This window comes from Cetorhinus maximus, chromosome 5, assembly GCF_964194155.1.
Source record: "Cetorhinus maximus chromosome 5, sCetMax3.hap1.1, whole genome shotgun sequence".
In the NCBI taxonomy this organism is placed as follows: domain Eukaryota; kingdom Metazoa; phylum Chordata; class Chondrichthyes; order Lamniformes; family Cetorhinidae; genus Cetorhinus; species Cetorhinus maximus.
Window position 1 is genome coordinate 40,328,291 of NC_135883.1, and position 23,426 is coordinate 40,351,716.

Genomic DNA, 23,426 nt, shown 5'->3' on the forward strand with positions numbered 1-23,426 from the left:
TGATAGGGCTGCCTTGATGTTTTACTATTTCTAGATATTATAGAAATGCTTTTATTATTGAGATTTTGACACCAGTGCATCTGAGGGTTGACATTGATAGGTCACAGGTGGAAGCTGATGTGTCTTTTCAGTCAATCAATCTGAGTATTAAAGTAGAGACAGAAAGCACATAGCAGTAATATTGGGGAGTCCCATAAAGTCAAGACCGTTTCACAGGGACTAGACGTATGCAGTTTAGGATCTGTTTTTACTCAAGTCTCGGTAACGACAAGGACCAACAAAGCCGAAGGAGTCATCTTCTACCCTGAATCAAACCCACACAAATGCAGTGCAGATGAACTATCCTCACAAAGTTTTCCAACATATTCAGGCCAGACTACAATGTTTTGTTTATTATCTGGTGGGAGGAAACCCCACCTTGTCTCTGAACGATATGGGTGGGTAGGTGTGTTTCTAAGTAATCGTGAGAAAGAAGGTCGAGTTAGATGATTTCACTGCAAGGGTTTTCGATGACATAAATAGAACTAGTCGTACATCAAATCCAACATTTTTTTGGTTAAGCAAAAGACTTATGATAGTGTGTTTATCGGGAGGCCTTTCACACTGATCATTCCTCTCCATGGAATTTTAAACACTGCAGACAGCACAACAAGTCAGACAAAGGAATTACAATGAGGTCCCTCTGTACATGGAGCAAGTAACAACATTCACCGTGACACTGCAGCATCAAGTTAACCAGAACATTTAATTCAGATTAAATCCACAATGCTCTGAGGAAGTAAGTGGACTGCTGGATTTTTAGTGGCCCAGAATTTGCAGGGTTTTTGATAGTGAGCTGTCAGCATTCGCCATCATTAACCCTCTGAAACTGACCACAACATTTTGGATTTAACACAGGGCGCAGATTAAAAGGGAAATCCTAAATTTGCAGACTTTCATTCACAGCTTTGTGGCGTGCCACCCTCCACTGCCAGCAGCAAAATCAGTTGATATGGTGAAAATTCCCCCTTTCCACTCTCTTAACACTGTTAGAAACCCCATGTAAACTTAAGCCTTGTTCAATGAGGTGTATTTGGGTTTTTAAAAACCCAACTACTGCTGAACAACTGATCTGTCACAGAAAAAATAATTTTATATTTGTGGAACATTGTTAAATGTCTCAGTTATGGTTAGTTACAATTTTTTTAATACTAGATCTTTTAAAGAATTAATTTTGTTTTAGTTTGTTCTTGATATTTTAACTTCCAGTTCCACATATGCAAATGCACCAATCTTTATTTTCCTCTATGCAAATATAGGTCGAGTATCCTTTATTTGAAACCTTCGGGGCCGATTGCATTTTGGATTTCAGCTAATCTCGGTTTTTGAATACCGCATATAAATTTACATTGCAATGGCCTAAGCCTAGGCTAGCTACTGTCTAAAGTAAATAAAATGGTTAGAAAAGTAAGATGCATCACTGAATAATAAATACAGGGTAGCTGAAAAAGTTTCTTTCTGACATGTTCACCACACGAAAAAAATCATAAGGTAAACAGTGCAGGCTAACAACTAGACTTCCCGTGCTAAAGGTTGATGAAGCTCAAAAACAAAAGTGTGGTTTTTGGATGTTTTCGGTTTTCATATATATGGATAAAGGTTACTTGACCTTGTTTCAAAAATAATTTATTAGTGCTTTTCACTTCCTGGTTGGCTGTCTGTGACAATTTTTTATTATGATTGGCTGCTTAAACAGCTTTGATGACATCACTGCAGCTCCACACAATTAAAGAACACTTCAAGAGAGTTAATGTTCTAGCCAGAGATTGCTCAATCCCCCAGTGAGACTTTCTTGGAGGTCAGTGGCCACCAGCCCTGCTCCACTGCTGACTGCAAAAGCTGGGCCAAAATAAATTTCTAAATTTCTTCAATAGGATTACACCATCCATAAACTTGGATTTACACAGTCTTTCATGACTTCAGGACATCCTGTGTTGCTTTATGGACAATCTTTGAGCTTCTTCCGCAGCACCTCCCAAACTTGCAGCCTCTGCCACCCAGGAGAACATAGGTGCATCACGACCTGCAAGTTCGTCTGGAAGTCACACCTGGAAAATTGGTCATAGTTCCTTCTCTGTTACTGAATCAAAACCCTGGAAGTCCCTCCCTAACAGCAATGTGGATGCATCTACACCACGTGGTTCGAGATTGCAGCTTACCGTTGCCACAACCTCAAGGGCCGTCAGGGATGGGAAATAAATAAATGCTGACCTTGCCAGCAACAACCACATCCCCTGAATAAAAAGTCACTTTTGGCGTATAGGAAATGTGGCAGTCAACTTGCTGTTGGTGGGACCTTGCTGTAAGCAATGTGATAATAACCAGATAATCTGTTTTTGTGATGTTAGCTGAGGGATAAGTATTAACCAAAGCCTGGAAGAACTCACTAACTCTTCAAAATTGTGCCATGGATCCTTTATGCCTACCTGAAGGGGCAGACAAGGCCTGAGTTTCCAGTCTCATCAGGGAGCTGGCACCTACAACAATGCAGCATTCCCTCAGTACTACATTGGCGACTCACATCTGAATTGTGCACTCAAGTCTGTGGAGTGGGATTTAAAACCACAAACTTCTGACTAAGGTGAGGGCCAAACTCACCAAGATACACAAAATCATTTGGACAGTGGGAAAATTATCTCAGAGATAAAAACAAAAAGCTAAAAGCTACTGCGGATGCTGGAAATCCAAAACAAAAACAGAATTACCTGGAAAAACTCAGCAGGTCTGGCAGCATCGGTGGAGAAGAAATCAGTTAACGTTTCGAGCCTTCATGGCCCTTCGGCAGAACTGAAGCATAGTTAGGAGAAAGGAGAAATATAAGCTGGTTTAAGGTGGGGGGGGGGGGGGGGGGGGGGAAGAGAAAGAGAGAAGTTGAGGGTGTGGTGATTGTGGAGATAAGCAAGCCGTGATAGGAGCAGATAATCAAAAGATGTCACAGACAAAAGGATCAAAGAGGTGTTGAAGGTGGTGATATTTGTCTAAGAAAAGTGCTAATTAAGAATGGAAGACAGGACATTCAAAGTACAGCTCTAGTGGGGGTGGGGTGGAAAAGACTAACAAGGTTTTAGTTTTAGATTTAAAAATAATGGAAATAGGTGGGGAAAGAAGAATCTATGTAAATTATTGAAAAAAAGGGGGGGGAACGGGGTGGGGATGGGGGGAGGGGGAGTTTAAGATCTAAAGTTGTTGAATTCAATATTCAGCCCGGAAGGCTGTAAAGTGCCTAGTCGGAAGATGAGGTGCTGTTCCTCCAGTTTGCATTGGGCTTCACTGGAACAATGCAGCAAGCCAAGGACAGACATGTGGGCAAGAGAACAGGGTGGAGTGTTAAAATGGCAAGCGACAGGGAGGTTTGGGTCTTTCTTGCGGACAGACCGCAGGTGTTCCGCAAAACGGTCGCCCAGTTTGCGTTTGGTCTCTCCAATGTAGAGGAGACCGCATTGGGAGCAACGAATGCAGTAGACTAAGTTAGGGGAAATGCAAGTGAAATGCTGCTTCACTTGAAAGGAGTGTTTGGGCCCTTGGACGGTGAGGAGAGAGGAAGTGAAGGGGCAGGTGTTGCATCTTCTGCGTGGGCATGGGGAGGTGCCATAAGTGGGGGTTGAGGAGTAGGGGGTGATGGAGGAGTGGACCAGGGTGTCCCGGAGGGAACGATCCCTACGGAATGCCGTCAGGGGGGGTGAAGGGAAGATGTGTTTGGTGGTGGCATCATGCTGGAGTTGATGGAAATGGCGGAGGATGATCCTTTGAATGCGGAGGATGGTGGGGTGATAAGTGAGGACAAGGGGGACCCTATCATGTTTCTGGGAAGGAGGAGAAGGCGTGAGGGAGGATGCGCGGGATATGGGCCAGACACGGTTGAGGGCCCTGTCAACGACCGTGGATGGAAAACCTCAGTTAAGGAAGAAGGAGGACATGTCAGAGGAGCTGTTTTTGAAGGTAGCGTCATCAGAACAGATGCGACGGAGGCGAAGGAACTGAGAGAATGGGATGGAGTCTTTACAGGAAGTGGGGTGTGAGGAGCTGTAGTCGAGGTAGCTGTGGGAGTCGGTAGGCTTGTAATGGATATTGGTGGACAGTCTATCATCAGAAATTGAGACAGAGAGGTCAAGGAAGGGAAGAGAAGTGTCAGAGATGGACCATGTGAAAATGATGGAGGGGTGGAGATTGGAAGCAAAATTAATAAATTTTTCCAGGTCCCGACAAGAGCATGAAGCAGCACCGAAGTAATCATCGATGTACCGGAGAAAGAGTTGTGGGAGGGGGCCGGAGTAGGACTGGAACAAGGAATGTTCCACATACCCCATAAAGAGACAGGCATAGCTGGGGCCCATGCGGGTACCCATAGCCACACCTTTTATTTGGAGGAAGTGAGAGGAGTTAAAGGAGAAATTGTTCAGTGTGAGAACAAGTTCAGCCAGACGGAGGAGAGTAGTGGTGGATGGGGATTGTTGGGGCCTCTGTTCAAGGAAGAAGCTAAGGGCCCTCAGACCATCCTGGTGGGGGATGGAGGTGTAGAGGGATTGGACATCCATGGTGAAGAATTATCTCCATGCTCAGAAAGCACCAAATCAATAATTTAGTCAGAGGCTGACAAACATTCGGTGCAACACTGCACTGTAAGGGTTGGAAATGTTCTTCATTTATAAATCCATATTCAGCTCTTTGGCTTAGTGGTAACATCAGATCTGCAGCAACTAGTAACAACTAGATAAACAAGTGGGAATTCCCCTGAGTACTCAACTCAAGTAACCATCCTCATCAACTTCTCTCCCCAATAAAGCCAGCAACTATGCAGCGGTAGAATAGTGTGATGAGTCCAGGGTTTGCAGCCACTCTCAATAGGTTCACCTACTGATTAATAGCCAATAGTCACCCCCTCCTCTTACTGTGACCGCCCCTTACAGTGCACTGCGGGTCTACCTACTGTCTATGCTGCACAGCCATGCTTTGCCTGATGCCAAGTGGACTGCTCAGTAACTCCATGAGATCTTTGCTGTATCTATTTAATGTGTAATTTATAGTTTATATTGACCACAATTTGCCTGTTAATTCAGGTTTAATTGGTTGATTTGACTTTGATTGTTAAAGTATAAGAAGTGAAATCTTGTCCATTGGTTTTCTGTTTGGGAGGGTCGCTAGGTAAATACTTTTAGTTTGTTGATCTCCATGGGGATCATCATAACTGCAGCTACATGAGGGTGAAGACGGCAATCTCCACCTTGTGCTCTTGGATGCAATGCAGTTTGTAGGTCCGCACATCAGTAAACACCAAGCATGACCTACCCCCTGCAAGACTCCACGTTCCATGACAATAGACAAATGGTTAGTTGTCAGCACCATCCAGGCTCACGACAAAAACATCACCTCGCTTTTCTTGCTAATGGCATCAGCCATAGCTCAGTGAGCAGCACTTGTGTCATGTAGTCAGAAGGTCATGGGTTCAAGCCCCACTGCAGAGAGTTGAGCACAAAAATCTAGGCTGACACTTCTGTGCAACATTGAGGGAATACTCCGATGTCTACAGTGCCGCCTTCAATGCAAACGTTAAACTGAGGTCCCATCTTCCCTTTTAGGTGGACATAAAAAGACCCTGCAACACTATTCTAAACAAGTTGAGGGGAGTTCTCCCAGGTGATCTAGTCAATTTTTATCCCTCCACCAACATCACAAGCTAATTATCTGGTCATTATGCTGCTGTTTGTGGAAGCTTGCTGTGCACAATTTGGCTGCTGTGTTTCCTATATCACAACAGTAACTACACTTCAAAAGTAGCTAATTAGCAGTGAAGTGCTTTGGGAAGTCCAGAGGATGCAAAAATCATTGTGAAAGCTTGTTCTTCTTTCATTCAATTTAAGGCCACCAGGAGTCTCATAAGTCTCATAACATATTATGCTCCAAACACTCTGCACATAACACCATCGGCAAGAGCTTCACACAGTGACCCTGCTCTTGGAACTCTTCCAGAACATGTTACCACCTGGAAGCTGTTTTCCTTTTTGCAGCTAATTATCTTTTCCTGATCCAAGATTCCTAAAGCATCTCTTGGGCTGTCAGAAATGCCCACCTGCAACCACATAGACAAAATCCTATACAACAGGCCATCAATACAAGATCCTCACCAATTTGGCCAACAGGGAATTCAGAAGAAACTTCTCTACCCACAGAGTGTTGCGAACTTGGAACATGCTATCACAAGGAGTAGCTGAGGCAAATTGAATTGTTGCATTTAAGGGGAAACTAGATAAGCATGAAAGGAATAGAAGGTTATAGAGAGGAAGTGAGATGAAGATGGGTGGGTGGCGACTCATGGAGCAGAAACACTGATTATAAACCTGCTGGGCCATATAGTCTGTTTCTATGATATATGTCCCAAGTCTAAAGTAGCTCAAATTCTAGGAAGTATCCTGGGAGAAGACATTCCCAACAAACAAATCCCCCACTTACACATACCTGCAAGTTTCCAAGACTGAAATGTAGAATGTTAGGGTCGAATAGATCTTCAGCAACCCACCCAAAGGATGCGTACAAATAGCTACAACTATTGATTGTTGCCTTGTGCCAGACTCTGTAGAGAGCCACACACACACACACACAGACACACTTAGCTTTCCACACACATTCACAGAACAGTACTGTTATTGATTGAGTCTGTTTAAGATTTATACTGGATAAGGGAACACTCAGTGGAAGAGGTCATTTGATACATATTGTCTACGTATGCAATGCAGTGAAAGTCAAAAATTGGAATCGAAGTAGGAAGAAAAAGCGACAGTACATTATTTTCTAATCTATATATGAAACCAGATCATGTCTTAAAAACCTGGAAAAGATATCCGGCAAGCCAAGGCAACCAGTGATATTCATTACTGAAATATTTTAGGTGCACCTTACTATTGAAAACACCACATCCATTAGCATCAAGCATGTATCATATTAATTCCACCCCTCACCCCGCCAGGTTATTGAAATGAAGGGAATTTCTTCACAAATCATTTGTCCCTTGATGAGTATTCATGTACGGCTGAAGCTAACATGGAGAAATGATCTGCAAGCACCCCAAATATAGTGAGCAATTCTTCCTCTAATGTTGGCAATTCGCATTTTAGTGGAATGCCTTCACACAATAGAGACAAATGTGCTCCACGTGTGAAAATTTAATAGCAACGATCAGTTACCAAGGAAGTTAAGCACTCAGCCATTATAAAAACTTTCACATTCCACTTTTCACCTCAAGGGATCAGTTACACAGGCACAAGTTTTGCAAATATGACTCATGATCACAGGTCCAATGACTGTCGATCTTCTTAAATTGTTTGGTCCATGTGATCTTGGACTGGTCTCCAGCACCTGAAGGGCTAAGAGAGAAATTTTAGAGCAGTTTTTTCCCATTTTATTGGCCTTGGGTTTTTTGTCTGGACATTTGCCTCTCCCAGGACATTACAAGGATACAAGCAGAGGAGGGTGAAAGAAGAGAAGAGAGGGAGAGGAAATGTCTAGTTATGCTGCTCCAGCCGCACCAGTTTTTATTTTCTCCTGAGTCGGAAAAGACTGCAAAGATTTTTATTTTCAATCCAAGTATAAAGGAATAATAAGACAAGGTAACAAAGCTTCAAAAAGAGTTTGAACCATCATTCTGTGATCTTCAAAGGAAATAAGGTGAAACAAAAGGAAAGAAGATGGAACATAATGTAAAAAAATAATCAGCTGCAGATCTGAAACAAGCCCATTTCGTGCTGGTGTAAATCAATTTCACCTGAGGGGTGTAAACCAAGGATCGACATTCACTCCTTGCAAAATTGGCCTATAGCCTTCGGTTACGGTCATGGTTCATGCCACATAAAGAGCAAACCTTCATGAGAGATATATCTGAAAGGGTTTGTATTTAATAAACAAGCATCATGGACTAGATAAATAATGTTTGAAAGCTTTGCGAGGGCTCTTGAGATAACTACACCCCAAACACTGCAATACAGAAGAAAAAGACAGGTTAACAAACATAAAGAGGACTTCAACTAACTTGACAAAGTTGTGATGGGATTCCAAATTACTGTTCAGATATCTGGCCCTACATAGCAGTTGAAACTTCTAACCCACACATCTCCATTTTGATTTTACTATTCTTGTACTGAGTGGTAAGAACATGGATCTCGCTGCCAGAAGGAGTAGTTGAGGTGAATACCACGGATGCATTTAAGGGGAAGTTAGATAACTACATGAGGGAAAAAGGAATAGAAAGATATATTGATAGGTTTAGATGAAGAGAGGTGTGCCAAGAAGTGAGTAAAGAATAGTTAGAAAGAATCTTCAAAGATGAGATTTTAATTGTGTGACAACTTGAATTAGTAAAACCCTTATGCTTCCTATCAAATATTTAAGAAGTCAAAATCCAACTTCCTCAATCGATAGCTGGATACAGCTATACAGATGATACAATTGAGTAAAATACCTTTATTGTCTTGCACAGAACAAAACAAAGTGCTATCAATCAATTTTCCTATCAATTCTTTCAGATCAGGATTCATTAAAAAAAAATTTACTCAGAAACCTCACAGACACAAGGTTTCATCTGTGGGATTTTCCATTTATACCATGGTAGTTGCTCTCAACAGTAGCCGAGGTTAGGTTGTTAAAATGGGTCTCAGCACCTCCAGACTAGGGATAGGATTAGTCAGTGGCAGCTTCCATTCCAGATTACTATCTAGTGGCCCGTGCTGGAAAATACAGGCACGTCAGCCAGGGCATGGTGGCCTCCACAGCTGAATATCCTGCTGACTGTCACCACTGAGGCTTATGCCTGATGAACAGCTTTTTGAGGGTCGCTGTCATCAGCATCACTGGAAAAATTGGCATGAGCTCGTGCCCCAAGAAGGTGACAGAAAGAAACCAAAAAACAAATAGTTATCAGCCATGAGTCAATGGGTAGCATTCAGACCTCAGAGCCAGCAGGTTGTGGGTTCAAGACCCAGTCCAGATACTTGAGCACAAAATCTAGGCCGACACCCCAGTGCGGTACTTTCAGGTAAAACATTAAACCTAGGCCCTCCAAGCTGCAAATGGCATCATTGCAAAAAAAAAGAACAGTAGGGGAGATTTCCCTGCATCCCGGCCAATATTAAACACTAATCAACATCACCAAAATAAAAAACGCACACACTAAAACATTATCACATTGCTGCTGTGCACAAATTGGCTATTAGGATTCCTACATTAGTGAGTACACTTCAAAGGTACTTCATTGGCTGTTAAGTGCTTTGGGATATCTTGAGGTTGTGAAAGGTGTTGTGGAAATGCAAGGTCTTTGAAACACTAAAAAGACTTGGGAAGGAGGGAGGGTGGAGATAAGGATTAAAATTCAACACAAGTAAACAATCGCTGCTAAATAATAGAATTATTAAATAGAAAAGACAGGGGTTTATTTTAAAAAGGCGGGGAAGTAGATGAATAAATGGCTTTTTGTGTATGTAACCAAGTCCATTTGAGTGCAGTAAGTATACATGTCACTCAGAAACAATGAAACCCCACACCTCTATAAACAACCTTTTTTTGTGCACCACCCAGTAAATGGTATTAAATTGGTTTATGTTACATCATATTTGGTAGTGATTTATTTGTCAATAATAAAATGGGTTTGGTTACCAACTTCATTGTGCAGGATACTACCACAGGTGAAACGAGAAGGTGAAAAAGGCAGGGAACGGAGCCAGTGAAAGAAAACCTTGGATTTTAACCAGCCATAGATTGTCAAAGAAATAATTGGCTAAGGAAGGCAGAGATTGCCACCGCTGAAGGATCTTGGCAAAGAACAAATTAGATTAGGAAGCTGTGCTACAATTCTTTGCTTCAAAACAATGAAGATGCATAAAGTAGTAGGGCTAGAGTTTCCACTTTGGGTGTCAACAGGCAATCTAAATCGTGAGCCAGCGGAAAAGTATTGGAAACATAAGTACACATAGTTTTAGGTTTACCTCACTTATGTTTAAAATTCCCCGATCTTCTGCACAGATCAGTCGACATGGCCTGATTTGTGGTGATATTATTTGTGTAACCACTACCCCAATGTATTTCTGTTCATTAGTATTTTTGAAGCAAAGGAACAAAGAATAGAAATAATGACCACTCTAGCACTGATAAATAGAAGAGAAGACAAAAACGCAAGAACAAGATAGAGAGAGCACGAGAAAGAGAGAGCAACCATGAAAAAAAGAAAACCATGAGAGAGAAAAAGAATGAGGGGGTGGAAATGAGTCTACAGGCAAGAAAAAGGAGAGGGAGAGAACAGTGAGAAAAGAAACAAAAAAGTAATGGTAGCAAGGAAAAAAGGGATGCAATTAAAAAGGCGAGGAACAAATCAAAAGTCACACAGAAACACAAGCTCTACAGTAAATAGTACAAACACTACTTAAATAAGTTTGGGCAGTGTGTTGGGAGCACTTTTTGTGAACCATTACACAGCAGTTGGCCATCTCTTGTGAGGCATCTGTAGGAAATGGAAAAATAATCACAATACTCTAGAGGGCTTATTAAGATTGAGGGAGCAGAGTAATAACAGCTGCCCCCTACCTCTATGCAATATGTTAGATTTCAGAACACACAGCAAGTCAGTGTGCAAAAAGTGTGCCTGCACATTAAAATTCTGTACATTGGTAATCACAGGGAAATATTTAAATTGCAGACCACCAACGCATACATGCACTTGTGCTTCCATAACATTTTAAAGAATCAACTGGCACCCTTTATGGGCAAGGAATTTCAAACAACTCAGACTAATGGGACATATAAAGTGAAATATTGTGACATCTTGGATTGAACTTGCGTGAACTGAGCAGGTCCCAAACTCTTGTCCTCTCTGGTCACACTGTATGAACAAAGAACAAAGAAAAGTACAGCACAGGAACAGGCCCTTCGGCCCTCCAAGCCTGCGCTGATCATATTGCCCGTCAACTAAAACATTTTGCACTTCCAGGGTCCATATCCCTCTATTCCCATCCTATTCATGTATTTGTCAAGCTGCCTCTTAAACACCACTATCGTACCTGCTTCCACCACCTCCTCTGGCAGCGAATTCCAGACACTCACTACCCTCTGCGTAAAAAACTTGCCCCGCACATCTCCTCTATAGTTTTCTCCTCTCACCTTAAATCTATGTCCCCTAGTAATTGACTCTTCCACCCTGGGAAAAAGCTTCTGACTATCTACTCTGTCCATGCCACTCATAATTTTGTAAACTTATATCAATTCGCCCCTCAATCTCCATCGCTCTAGTGAGAACAATCCGAGTTTCTCCAACCTCTCCTCATAGTTAATAACCTCCAGACCAGGCAGCATCCTGGTAAACCTCCTCTGCACCCTCTCCAATGCCTCCATATCCTTCTGGTAATGTGGCGACCAGAATTGCACACAATATTCCAAGTGTGACCTAACCAAGGTTCTATACAGCTGCATCATGACTTCCCTGCTTTTATACTCAATACCCCTGCCAATGAAGGCAAGCATGCCATATGCCTTCCTGACTACCTTATCCACCTGCGTTGTCACTTTCAGTGACCTGTGGACCTGTACGCCCAGATCCCTCTGCCCGTCAATGCACTTAGGGTTCTGCCATTTACTGTTTAATTCCTGCCTGTATAAGACCTTCCAAAATGCATTACCTCACATTTGTCCGGATTAAACGCCATCTGCCATTTCTCCACCCAAGTCTCCAACCGATCTATATCCCGTTGTATTCTTTGACAATCATCTTCGCTATCTGCAACTCCTCCAACCTTAGTGTCATCTGCAAACTTACTAATTAGCCCAGTTACATTTTCCTCCAAATCATTTATGTATACTACAAACAGCAAAGGTCCCAGCACTGATCCCTGCGGAACTCCACTAGTCACAGCTCTCCATTCAGAAAAGCACCCTTCCACTGCTACCCTCTGTCTTCTATGACCAATCCAATTCTGTATCCATCTTGCCAGCTCACCTCTGATCCCTTGTGACTTTACCTTCTGTACCAGTCTGCCATGAGGGACCTTGTCAAAGGCCTTACTGAAATCCATGTATATAACATCCACTGCCCTTCCATCGTCGATCATCTTTGTCACTTCCTTGAAAAACTCGATCAAGTTAGTGAGACACGACCTCCCCTTCACAAAACCATGCTGCCTCTCACTAATACGCCCATTTGCTTCCAAATGGTAGTAAATCCTGTCACGAAGAATCTTCTCCAATAATTTCCCTACCACTGACGTAAGGCTCACCGGCCTGTAATTTCCTGGATTATCCCTGCTACCCTTCTTAAACAATGGAACAACATTGGCCATTCTCCAGTCCTCTGGGACCTCACCCGTAGCCAGTGAGGATACAAAGATTTCTGTCAAGGCCCCAGCAATCTCCTCCCTTGCCTCCCTCAGTAGATCTGGGGTAGATCCCATCTGGCCCTGGGGACTTATCCACCTTGATTTTCTTCAAGACACCTAACACCTCCTCTTTTTTGATCTCAACATGATCCAGGCTGTCTACACACTCTTCCCTAGACAAATCGACCGCTAAGTCCTTCTCTTTGGTGAATACTGATGAGAAGTATTCATTTAGTATCTCTCCCATTTCTTTTGGCTCCACACACAGATTCCCACCTCTGTACCTGAGTGGGCCTACCCTTTCCCTGGCTATCCTCTTGCTTTTTACATATGTATAAAAGGCCTTGGGATTTTCCTTAATCCTGGTTGCCAGTGACTTTTCATGACCCCTTTTAGCCCTCCTGGCTCCTTGCTTAAGTTTCTTCCTACTTTCTCTATATTCTCCACGGGCTTCATCTGTTCCCAGCCTTCTAGCCCTTACGAATGTTTCCCCTTTCTTTTTGACTAATCTCACAATATCCTTCATTATCCAAGGTTCCTGAAACTTGCCATGCTTATCCTTCATCCTAGCAGGAACATGCCGGTCCTGAATTCTTATCAACTGACGTTTGAAAGCCCCCCACATGTCAGTTGTTGATTTGCCCTCAAACATCCGCCTCCAGTCTAGATTCCTCAGTTCCTGCCTAATATTGTTATAATTAGCCTTCCCCCAATTAAGCGCCTTAACCCGAGGACTCCTGTTATCCTTATCCACGTATCTTGAAACTTACTGAATTATGGTCACTTTTCCCAAAATGCTCCCCTACTGAAACTTCGACCACCTGGCTGGGTTCATTCCCTAATACCAGGTCCAGTATTGCCCCTTACCTAGTTGGACTATCTACATATTGTCTCAGGAAGCCCTCCTGGATGCACCTTACAAATTCTGCACCATCCAAACCCCTAGCACTAAGTGATTCCCAGTCAATATAGGGAAAGTTAAAATCACTCACCACAACAACCCTATTGCTTTTACATCTTTCCAAAATCTGCTCAGAGACTCTAGAGTCCTCACAAAATCAATCGTAACAATTATTTGCACATAATCTCAGTATGAAGAAACCTTGATATTCAGATGCAATTTATCTGAAAGTGAGGCAACAGTGCTAATAAATAAGGCCTTTTTAAAATCTCCAGGGCCAAAAAAATATATAAACAAAATTGGTCATCTGTTGTCTGGACTTCCAAACTCAGAAGACTAGAATATACAGATCACACTAGCCTTGGGGTTGAACAACTTTGTGCTAGAACATTGGAAAATACTGGCTTGTAAAAGAACAAGTCTACAAAGATCCAACAGGATGTCCAGTCATTCTCTGAAACCCGTCTCACCTGCCCACTCCAGCGTCACCAGTAACAACTGCTAGGAGCTCAAAAACTTTTTTTTTGTCATGAAGATTGAGATCATCCATTCAGCTGCCTCTGGCACAACACTTACCTTTGTCAACCAAGCAAAACTTCCCAGATCATTAACTCCTGCCAAAGCTTTACATACAAACATATAAAATGGGAGCAGAAGTAGGCCATTCAGCCCTTGAGCCTGCACCACCATTCATAAGATCATGGCTATTCTGTTTGTGTTGAGTTCCACATTTCCACCTACCCCGATGGCCTTTGATTCCCTTGCCTAACAAGAATCTATCTACCTCTGCCTTAAAAATACTCAAGTGACCCCGCCTCCACCGCCTTCTGAGGCAGAGAGTTCCAAAGTTGCACAGCCCTCAGAGAAAAAAATTCTCCTCATCTCTGTCCTATAAGTGCAACCCTTAGTTTTAAAACAGTGCCCCTTAGTTCTGAACTGACCCACATAAGGAAACATCCTTTCCATGTCCACCTTGTCAATACCATTCACGATCTTAGCTACTTCAATCAAATCACCCCTCACTCTTCTAAACTCCAGCAGAAACAAGCCCAGTCTGTCTAACCTTTCATCATGAGTATATGCTCATTCCAGGTATCAATCTAGTAAATTTCCTCTGAACCACCTCCAAGGCAGTTACATCCTTCCTTAAGTAAGGAGACCAAAACTGCACATAGCGCTTGAGATGTGATCTCACCAATACCCTGTATAACTGAAGCATAACATCCTTATTTTTTTGTTCAATTTCCTTCGTTATAAAGGATAGCATTCCATTAACCTTCTTAATTACTTGCTGTACCTGATTACTAACTTTTTGTGACTCATGCACGAGAACACCTACATCCCTCAGCACCTCGGAATTCTGTTATCGTTCTCCATTTAAGTAATACTCTGCTTTTTTATTCTTCCTGCCAAAGTGAACAACTTCACATTTTCCCACATTATGCTCCATCTGCCAGATGTTGCCCACTCACTCAACTTATCTATATCTGAACTTCAAACTTGCATCATATTCCAATTCTTCTCCTATCTCCATCCACACCCAGCTCAATTTTTCAATGAGGTCCTGCTTCTTTGGCCCTATTCCCACTATACTGCTGACCACCTAACTTCCCCTCCTGGCTTTCATAAGGGATGACATTGTAAATATTTCCTCTCCTCTATTTCTGTCTCCATCCCTTTCAAAGCCACCATTCATCGCCCCTCTCCAGGAGGAACCAACCCTCAAACTTTCCACCTTTGTAAATTCTCACCCAGCACCAACCTCCCTTCCTGTTACAATATCCTTGAATGTACTGTCACCTCCCAAATCTTTCTTTCTCTTCCCACAACTTGGTGTTTAATCTCTCCAGTAAGGCTTCCACCTGACATCCTCTACAACTGTTGTGCACTATTGCTCCAAGTCCTTGATCTATCTGCAGCTTTTGCCCCATTGACCACACCTCCCACCTCTATTGTCAAGGTCAATGGAGAGCCCTCATTTTAATCCACCGTTACTTATCCAACCATTGTAATTCTTCCTCCCATCCCCATACTATTTGTTTTCCCCTTCCTCATCTATATGCTACCCTAGAGTGACATCATCCACTGATACGGGGGTCAGGTTCCACATTAACACGGACGTCATCCAACTCTATCACTCCATCCACTTTCTCAATCCCTCCACTGCATGTGTTATCAGGCTGCTTGTTCAATTTCCAGTTCTGGATGAGCCACAATTCCAACCAGTTAAAGAGTGAATAATTGTTTTGGTCTTCCCAATGAATCCATCGCAAACTCCGTACCTCTGTCATGGATTTGATTCACCTCCACAGATACTATCTTAACTGGACACTGGCTATTTACAAATATCAGTATTCTATTTGAGTCCAAGCTAAGTCCCCAACCTCATACCCGCTCCACCACCAAGTTTATCCATTCCAATCTCCACCCCTGCCTCAGTCCATCTTTTTCTGAAAGTCGGTTTGAGGGAGATATTGATTCAATTCAAAGCAGATTAAAAGTCCATTTAAAAATGCATCTGATTATTAGATTGGAGGAGAATGACCAATACAAATATGTCTGGCAACTTAGTGTGAAAACAATCTTACTTTTATAAATAAATGGCAGCACTTTCTGAATAAAGCAGACCAGTCCAACCAGTGAGCTGTACTTAAATCCAACAGCAACAAAGACTTGGGAAGAGCACTGAATGAGCAAGCTAGGGATTATTCTAACCAATTGGTGTGGGAGAAGAAGGCGGGAAGTTAAATCGATCAGATTTGACTGATAAGGTAGAAAGTAGTTAGCAGGAGGGTATAGGCACATGAACTCAAGGACATGAGTGAGCATCACACCAGGTAAAGGCAGACATTTGATGTCCCGAAACAGTTACTGTCCCACTGTCTAAATTTTGCAAATGCCTTTTCTTTAACCTACATATAGTAGGAGCAAGCGACTCCACAAAGTGGTTTGCACACGTTTGTTGTGGAACATAAAAAATTGAATATAAAGACAATGTTTGGTCATTTAGTTTCTGCTGGCTAAATGTGAGGTAATAAATTTATTGTGCTGGAAGATTTAAAAAGATTTAAGAGAAAAAGGTCCTGCATTTATACCATGCCTTCCACAACTTCAGGATGTCCCAAAGCACTTTACAGCTAATGAAGCACTTTTGAACTGTAGTCATTGTTACAATGCAAGAAACAAAGCAGCATCTCGTGCACAGCAAGGCCCCAACAACAATGACCAATTCACATGTTTATTTTTAGTAACACCGGTGAGGGGATAAGTATCAGCCAGGATACTCTGGAGAACTCTCCTGATCTTAAAATAATGCCATGGGATTGGAGAGCTGACAAAGCCTTGGTTTAACATATAATCTGAAAGAAGGGACATCTGATGGTGCAGCACTCCCTCAGTACTGCACTGGAGTGTCAGCATCTCTGGAATGGGAGTAGAACCCATGACCTTCTAACTCCAGAGGCAAGTGTGCTATCCGCTGACACCACGGGGAAAAGGGTGAGAGAGAAAAGTAGAGGAAGAGTGCATAAAACGTATTACATCATGGAACATCCCAGAACAAATAAATTCAGTGTTCTCTGGTTTGACCCTTGCTTTTCAGCAAGTTCCCATGTAGTAAAGTCATACATTTCAATTTACTGGGACAGCTTTCACTTCAAGCCTGCATTGGAGGCGGGAGACTGTAGGAAGGTGCCTCTAAATAGAGCTCATTATAGAGCTAGTCTAATGAAAAATTCCAATCATGCTGCCACAAAAGGCGGTGGATTCATATGTGACATTTAAAAAGCTTTTAAGGAATTTTAGCTGTTTCAGCCTCATGATAAAATTTATTCAGTGGCACTAACTCAGAAAACGCATAATCTTTGGACTAAAGGCAGTCATTTTACCCCTGACCACAAATAAACAAGAAGTAACACATTAATGTATTTAGACATTCAATCTGCTTTCAGACTTTAAAACAGGATTAATTAAAAGTGAGCAAGTGATCAATGGGAAACTTATACTTATTCCATGGGAATTATTTTTAAATACACTGGTTACTTTAAAGTCAGCTCCACCCAAATAGAATCACAAGACTCTTAAAGTTAGTTACCTCATAGAATTGGATGCAAGCAAATGATCTCACATGGATAACAAGAACTAACTTGTAAGTATATAGTACCTTCAACATAGGAAATCATCCCAAGACACTTCGCTGGAGTGTTATCAGACAAAATTTGGCATTGAGCCACATTAGAAGATATTAAGGATAGGAGACCAAAAGTGTGATCCAAGAGGTAGCTTTTAAAGAAGAAACATAAAAGGAATGACAAGCAAAGAGGTTTCAGGGAGGGAATTCCATAGCTTAAGGCCTTGGCAGCTGAAGGCACAATCTCCGATGTTAGAGCAATGAAAATTGGGCATGTGCAAAAGGCCAAAACTGGAGGAGCACAGGGAGATCAGAGGGTTACAGAAATAGGAGAGGGGCAAGGATGTGGAGGGATTTGAACACAGTAGATCAGAATTTCAAAACTTGTGACATTGACAGAGCTGGAGTCATTGTAGGGCAGTGAGCACAGAAATGATGGTGAACACAGTTAAAATACAGGTAAGAGAGTTTTGGTGGAGCTCGAGTTCACAGAGGATGGGGAGGCTGGAGGCTGACCAGGAGGGCATCAGAATAGTACAGTCTGGAAGTAACCAAGGCATGGATGTGGATTTCAGCAGCAAATGAGCTGAGGCAGGGGTGGACAGCGGCTATTAAAACCAGAGTGTCTTTAAAGCTTTAACTTGCCCCCAGCATAAACTGACAGTGGCAATAACTGAAACACAATCCTAAATGGAAATGTGTGGGCTGAAGTCCAGCAACACTACATCACTATTCCAACATTCCAACACAGCTACGACACACTATCATAGTCCTGTATGGAGCAGGCCACTGTTCCTGACATTTCACAAGTACCTCTCAGCCACAGGCTATAGAGGGGCACACCAAGGGAAGTCTCCAGGCTGCCTGGTCACTGCAGATGAATTGTGTAGATAAAACAAAACATAAAGATTGCAAGGTGATGGAAATGAACATTAGGAGTCAGCACATTAAACCAACTGCCAACTAGCACTCCATATTACTGTATGCAAAGAGTACATTGGGGAACCAAAGAGGAGAGCTTCAGGAAAGGTTGCCCCAAAGCAGAAGCCAATTTCAGCCATACAACTGGCATGCTAAACATTCTAAATCATGGATAATTTTAACAAAGAATCAATTCCTCAAAGCTTGCCCTGTAATGTGGAAATGGGGCATCCAGGAAGGTAAATATTGCCTTTTATTGAAACCACACCATCACTCACATTGGCTACGTTATTATTACTGGTGCAGATTGTATTTTGGATGGACAATAAGATAAGCCAACATGGAATACTTTGTCATCATATCAATTGATTGAACAGTGTAAAGTTTTGCAGGAAATTAGTTGCCACTTAATGCAAGTGTAATACACAAAATTAAGACTGCTTTTGGAACTTGTATAAATTTGGGAGCAAAATGGTTCATCAAAATTTCCAAGTCTGACAGAGCTTGTATCCTATACTAAAATTCGAAGTGAAGTCTACTTATAGCAAACTGTAAACAGAGGCTGCTCACAGAATCTGCATTACCATTTTTCAGAACACATTGTTAATTTCATATAATGTTTGGTAAAAACAAGGATAACTCAGATTCACAAAATTAGTTACTGTAGAATATCAGTTTTATGAGGAATACCTCAAAGTTAGAGTCATAGAGACATTTACAGCACAGGAGGAGGCCATTCAACCCATCGAGTCCATGCCAGCTCCCCACAGAGCAATGCAGTCAGTCCCAATCCCCTGCTTCGTCCCCGTAGCTCTGCAGATTTATTTCGTCAAGTACCCATCCAATTTCCTTTTGAAATAATTGATTGTTTCCGCATCCACCACCCTCGTGGGCAGTGAGTTTCAGGTCATTACCATTTGCTGCATAAAAAAGTTCAATGATACTTTAACATTGGAAAATGCTGCATGGGACAGAATAGATGGTCTATTAACCCTCAAAAATGATCAAAACAGTTAACAGTAGATGTAACAGGTATCTTTAAATAAAGTTGTGCAACAGTTGCAGGCATTAAGTCCCAAAATGTTGGTGAGCAGTGTTAATCCATCACGAGGGATAAGCATTATACAGAAACAAGAAAAGAGATACAGAAAGCTTTTTATGCTTTGTCCCAGATAATCTAAACAGTTGCCTACTAATTCACCTAATATGGGATATAAATGGACTGTGGGATACCTGTAGACAAGCTGAATTGAATAGCACCAGTTTGAACATTTCAGAAAATTCAAGTTTAAAAGCAACATCAAATTCAATGAAGCATGAAGAGGAAAGACAACTCTTGGAACTCTGGAGGAAAAGGCACTTTAGGACCAGATTTATTGTGATATGAGTGCATCAGAACAAAGAGCCAAGATTCCACTACTGATGCATCATATGATTCTGGTCCCTTGGCGAGTGCAGCAACTGCTACTTTCACAGCTGACTATCTACTAGTTACATTATGCAACAGCTGAGATGAGATCTAATTTTATTCATTTACAGTTTAATCCTGTTTAAAACATGGATTAAAATAGTGAACACGCCCACAACAGACAATGCCAATACTGTGCAACACTGCCAGGTTCAGACTAATCTACAACAACTTCCATTTATATAGCACCTTTAACATAGTAAAGCATCCCAAGGCACTTCACAGGAGTGTTATCAAACAAAAATTGGCACCAATCTACATAAGGAGGTATGAGGAACTACAGGTGAACTACAGCTTGGGTAAAGGATAAAAAAGATATTCACAATGCATCCCAAATCAGAGGTCAGTGATATTAACTTTATTTATTAAACACAATATATCAACTTTGACAAAAAGAACAGAACCATTCATCAGTTTCTTACATGGAAATTTTACTTAACACTCCTCAGAAGGCTCAATGAGTAGAGATACCAAATAGCTGTATAATAGTTTTTTTTAATATTCGTTCATGAGATGTGGGCATTGCTGGTTTGGCTAACATTTATTGCCCATCCCTAATTGCCCTTGTTCAGAGGGCATTTAAGAGTCAACCACATTGCTGTGGGTCTGGAGTCACGTGTAGGCCAGACCAGGTAAGGATGGCAGATTTCCTTCCCTAAAGGACATTAGTGAACCAGATGGGTTTTTACAACAATTGACAATAGTTTCCTGGTCATCATCAGACCTTTAATTCCAGATTTTTTTTTCATTGAATTCAAATTTCACCATCTGCCGTGGTGGGATTTGAATCCGGGTCCCCAGAGCATTACCCTGGGTGCCAAGGTAATGCCAGGGAAATAAAATGCTAAGGAAATAAATCTAAAATGGGTGGGATAAGTGAACCCTGCCTTGGAAAGGACGTGGAAGTTCGAATCCCTGATCACCAGTGACCCTGATCTGTGCACAAGCACCAGTGCAGGATACAATCGGGGACAGCCATAACACCTTACAGCCAAAGCTATGCTTATACAGAATGAGCATTTGGTCTAGATACCAGAGACCTGTCGGTCAGAGTACCACTGGACCCTGCACGAGTCAGCAGCTTCAGTGGAAAAGGGTGTGGTAGAGAGAGGGAAGGAAGAAAGAGAAAGAAGAAATCGCCTCCTGCTCCACAACAATCCATGGAGTGTGCTACAAAAACAAATCATAGGACTGTTCCCAGTGTAAAACAATACTCCTCTGTCAATTAAAGCCGACAGTTCAAATGTTACTTGTCGACAGGATGAGATTCTGTTACTAATGAACATGCTGCATCCATTCTTATACATCATCCAGAAATAAATAAACAAGCATCGCACAAAAATGATATTTGTTTAATTCCAAAAAAATTCATCAAGAACCAAAGGCAATGCAAGACTTTTTTTTTAAATAAATGCAGCAATTGTTACGATCTATAATGCACTGTGTGAAAGGGCAGTGGAAACAGATTCAATAGCAGCTTTCAAACAGGAAACTGGATTAACACTTGAAGGGGAGAAAACTGTTAGGCTCCGGGGAAAGAATGTGGGAGTGGGGCTCATTGGATAATTCTTTCAAAAAGCCAGCACAAGCATGATGAGCCGAATAGCCTCCATCATTGCTGCAAGATTCTATTCTATATTGTTGTCATCAATCTGCCAATGCAGTTACAATACTGCCTCAATTGTTCCCTGATCTGCACTGGGTAGCACTTCACTGCACTAAGGGACAAAGGTATCCTCATTTCTTCATAACTGCTTGGCAGATTTAATTCCCTGTTGAAAAAAAAAGTCAAGTCATTTCGTCCTCAGCTATCTTCAGAATTGATCCAATGACTAAGCAGAATCATCACCTCGCAGAACAATTCCAGTTTCTTTGGAAGATGAACACACTCACAAAATGCAGCAGTTTGAGATCCCTGGCTGCTGGTATACAATTCATTTACAGCATGTGTGTCACATCAGACAAGCAGTGTTAAGGCCATTTGACTGCTATCAATAAGAGCCTCAAGTGTTACACATCACAGGCCAAGTAATGGATGGGCACATCTCTCAAACTAATCTGATTTGAAAGTGGGGGGGGGGGCGGTAAGGTCTGGCCAAATTGGGACACATGATGTTTGTTATTATTTATAGAAGCTTATATATTAAAAAGCTAGTAAAAATCCACGCAGGCATCAGTAGGCAGGAGGACTGTGAAAATAAATAAATCTGTCTCTGGATTTATATTTCTGCTCACACACTGCACATCCTCATAAAAAAAATCTGTGCATCAGTGTATGGATCAACCAGGGGAAAAAATCGACTGCAGTGCTGACAAAACACTTCATTTAGTCGTTATTACGGTCCAATCATTTGGGACAATACACGGGCCAAAAGAAAAGGGAGAGAGAGAGAGAGGCGAAACCGTTAGCTTAAAGCCCAGTTAAAGCGGATTTACCTTTGTACCGTTCCAGGACGTCCTCATAAGCCTGCAGATACTCCAGTTCATCGGCGTAATAGTAAGCAGCGGGTGTGAAACCCGGGGTGTAGCCGGCCATGGGTGCTGGAAGGAGCGGTCTCCAGCTCTCCTTTAACTTGGAGAGAAGGTCTGACACACACACACAGGGCTGGGAACTTGGCAGAGCCAGGCGCCGGGGGCGAGCTGTCTGAAGGACCGCCCCTGAATTGGCAGCACCAATAGCTCGAGTTAGCCCTGCCCTTATCCTTTCGCATGAATCCCCTCCCTCCCAACTGGGTTGGCAGAGAGAGAGAGAGAGAGAAGCCATGGACGCCGGCTCTGGTCAGTGCTTCCCCCTTGCTTCCTCTCCCTTTAAAAACACAACCTACAGCGACCGACTGCAAATCACTGCCTCACTTCTCTTCCTCCCCCGCCCCCTCAGTCCTGACCCACAGACACCCCAGCCTGAACTCTGATCCAGACTGACCCCCACAACCACCCCTCCCCTCCCCACACACATCACCGACCAGAAATGTTTGAAGTACATTGCTTTCAATGGTATTGGTTAAACCGACTGCAAAAGATGGCGTGGGATCTCTTCTTGTGCATAATAAACTGCAGTGTTCGGTATTGTCTGAGGATGCAGGGAGAGGAATGGAGTAATTCCATCACATAAAAGTCTTGACCAACGCACGTTTACATTAAAAAGGCATTTACATGGAAATATATTAGAATGGAGCAAAAATGCTAAAAACTGGTTTTCAAAATGGTCCGATTTATAAATTAAATCCAACATTATAGCTTGCAACTATGATGGGTGCATAACAGTTACACGTACACCTCGGTTTATGACTAACTGGATGAAGGTTGGACACCTGGTTCGTTATTCGGGAAAGAAAGGTATCAGAACAATTAACTCTTAAGGCACAATCTGTGGAAGGGAATTCATCACATTGCAACAAACTCAAGTAGTTCTTAATTTATGTCATAATGTTACAGTGCATTAGTATATTGTATTCTAGTATTTTCTTAGTGCATAATATAGCGTCGGTAGTGGATGCGATGTAAATATCAATGCAGAAGGGATGAACTCGTATCAATCAGACCAAATCGGTACATAATCATTATAATCAGATAACTTGGTGTGATTGCTAATGGGAATAAAATGAAAGTAAAACTATAATGCAA

At 42.1% G+C, this 23,426-nt stretch overlaps 1 protein-coding gene across 15 annotated transcripts in view; it reads right to left on the bottom strand.

Annotated features, from left to right (window-relative positions):
* The window catches only part of dst (dystonin), a 568,493-nt gene that overhangs the window by 544,230 nt on the left and 837 nt on the right, over positions 1 to 23,426 (bottom strand). For 2 of the 15 annotated variants that reach the window (XM_078541814.1, XM_078541815.1), the window contains exon 1: positions 22,239 to 22,414. The exons of 6 other annotated variants lie outside the window; for them this stretch is intronic. In XM_078541814.1, the coding sequence (XP_078397940.1) occupies positions 22,239 to 22,338 (100 nt within the window). In that variant the 5' untranslated portion in view covers positions 22,339 to 22,414. Of the gene's footprint in view, positions 1 to 22,238; positions 22,420 to 23,426 lie in introns of those variants that run through there. 7 more of the 15 variants (XM_078541817.1, XM_078541813.1, XM_078541805.1 and 4 more) reach the window with 6 other exon arrangements.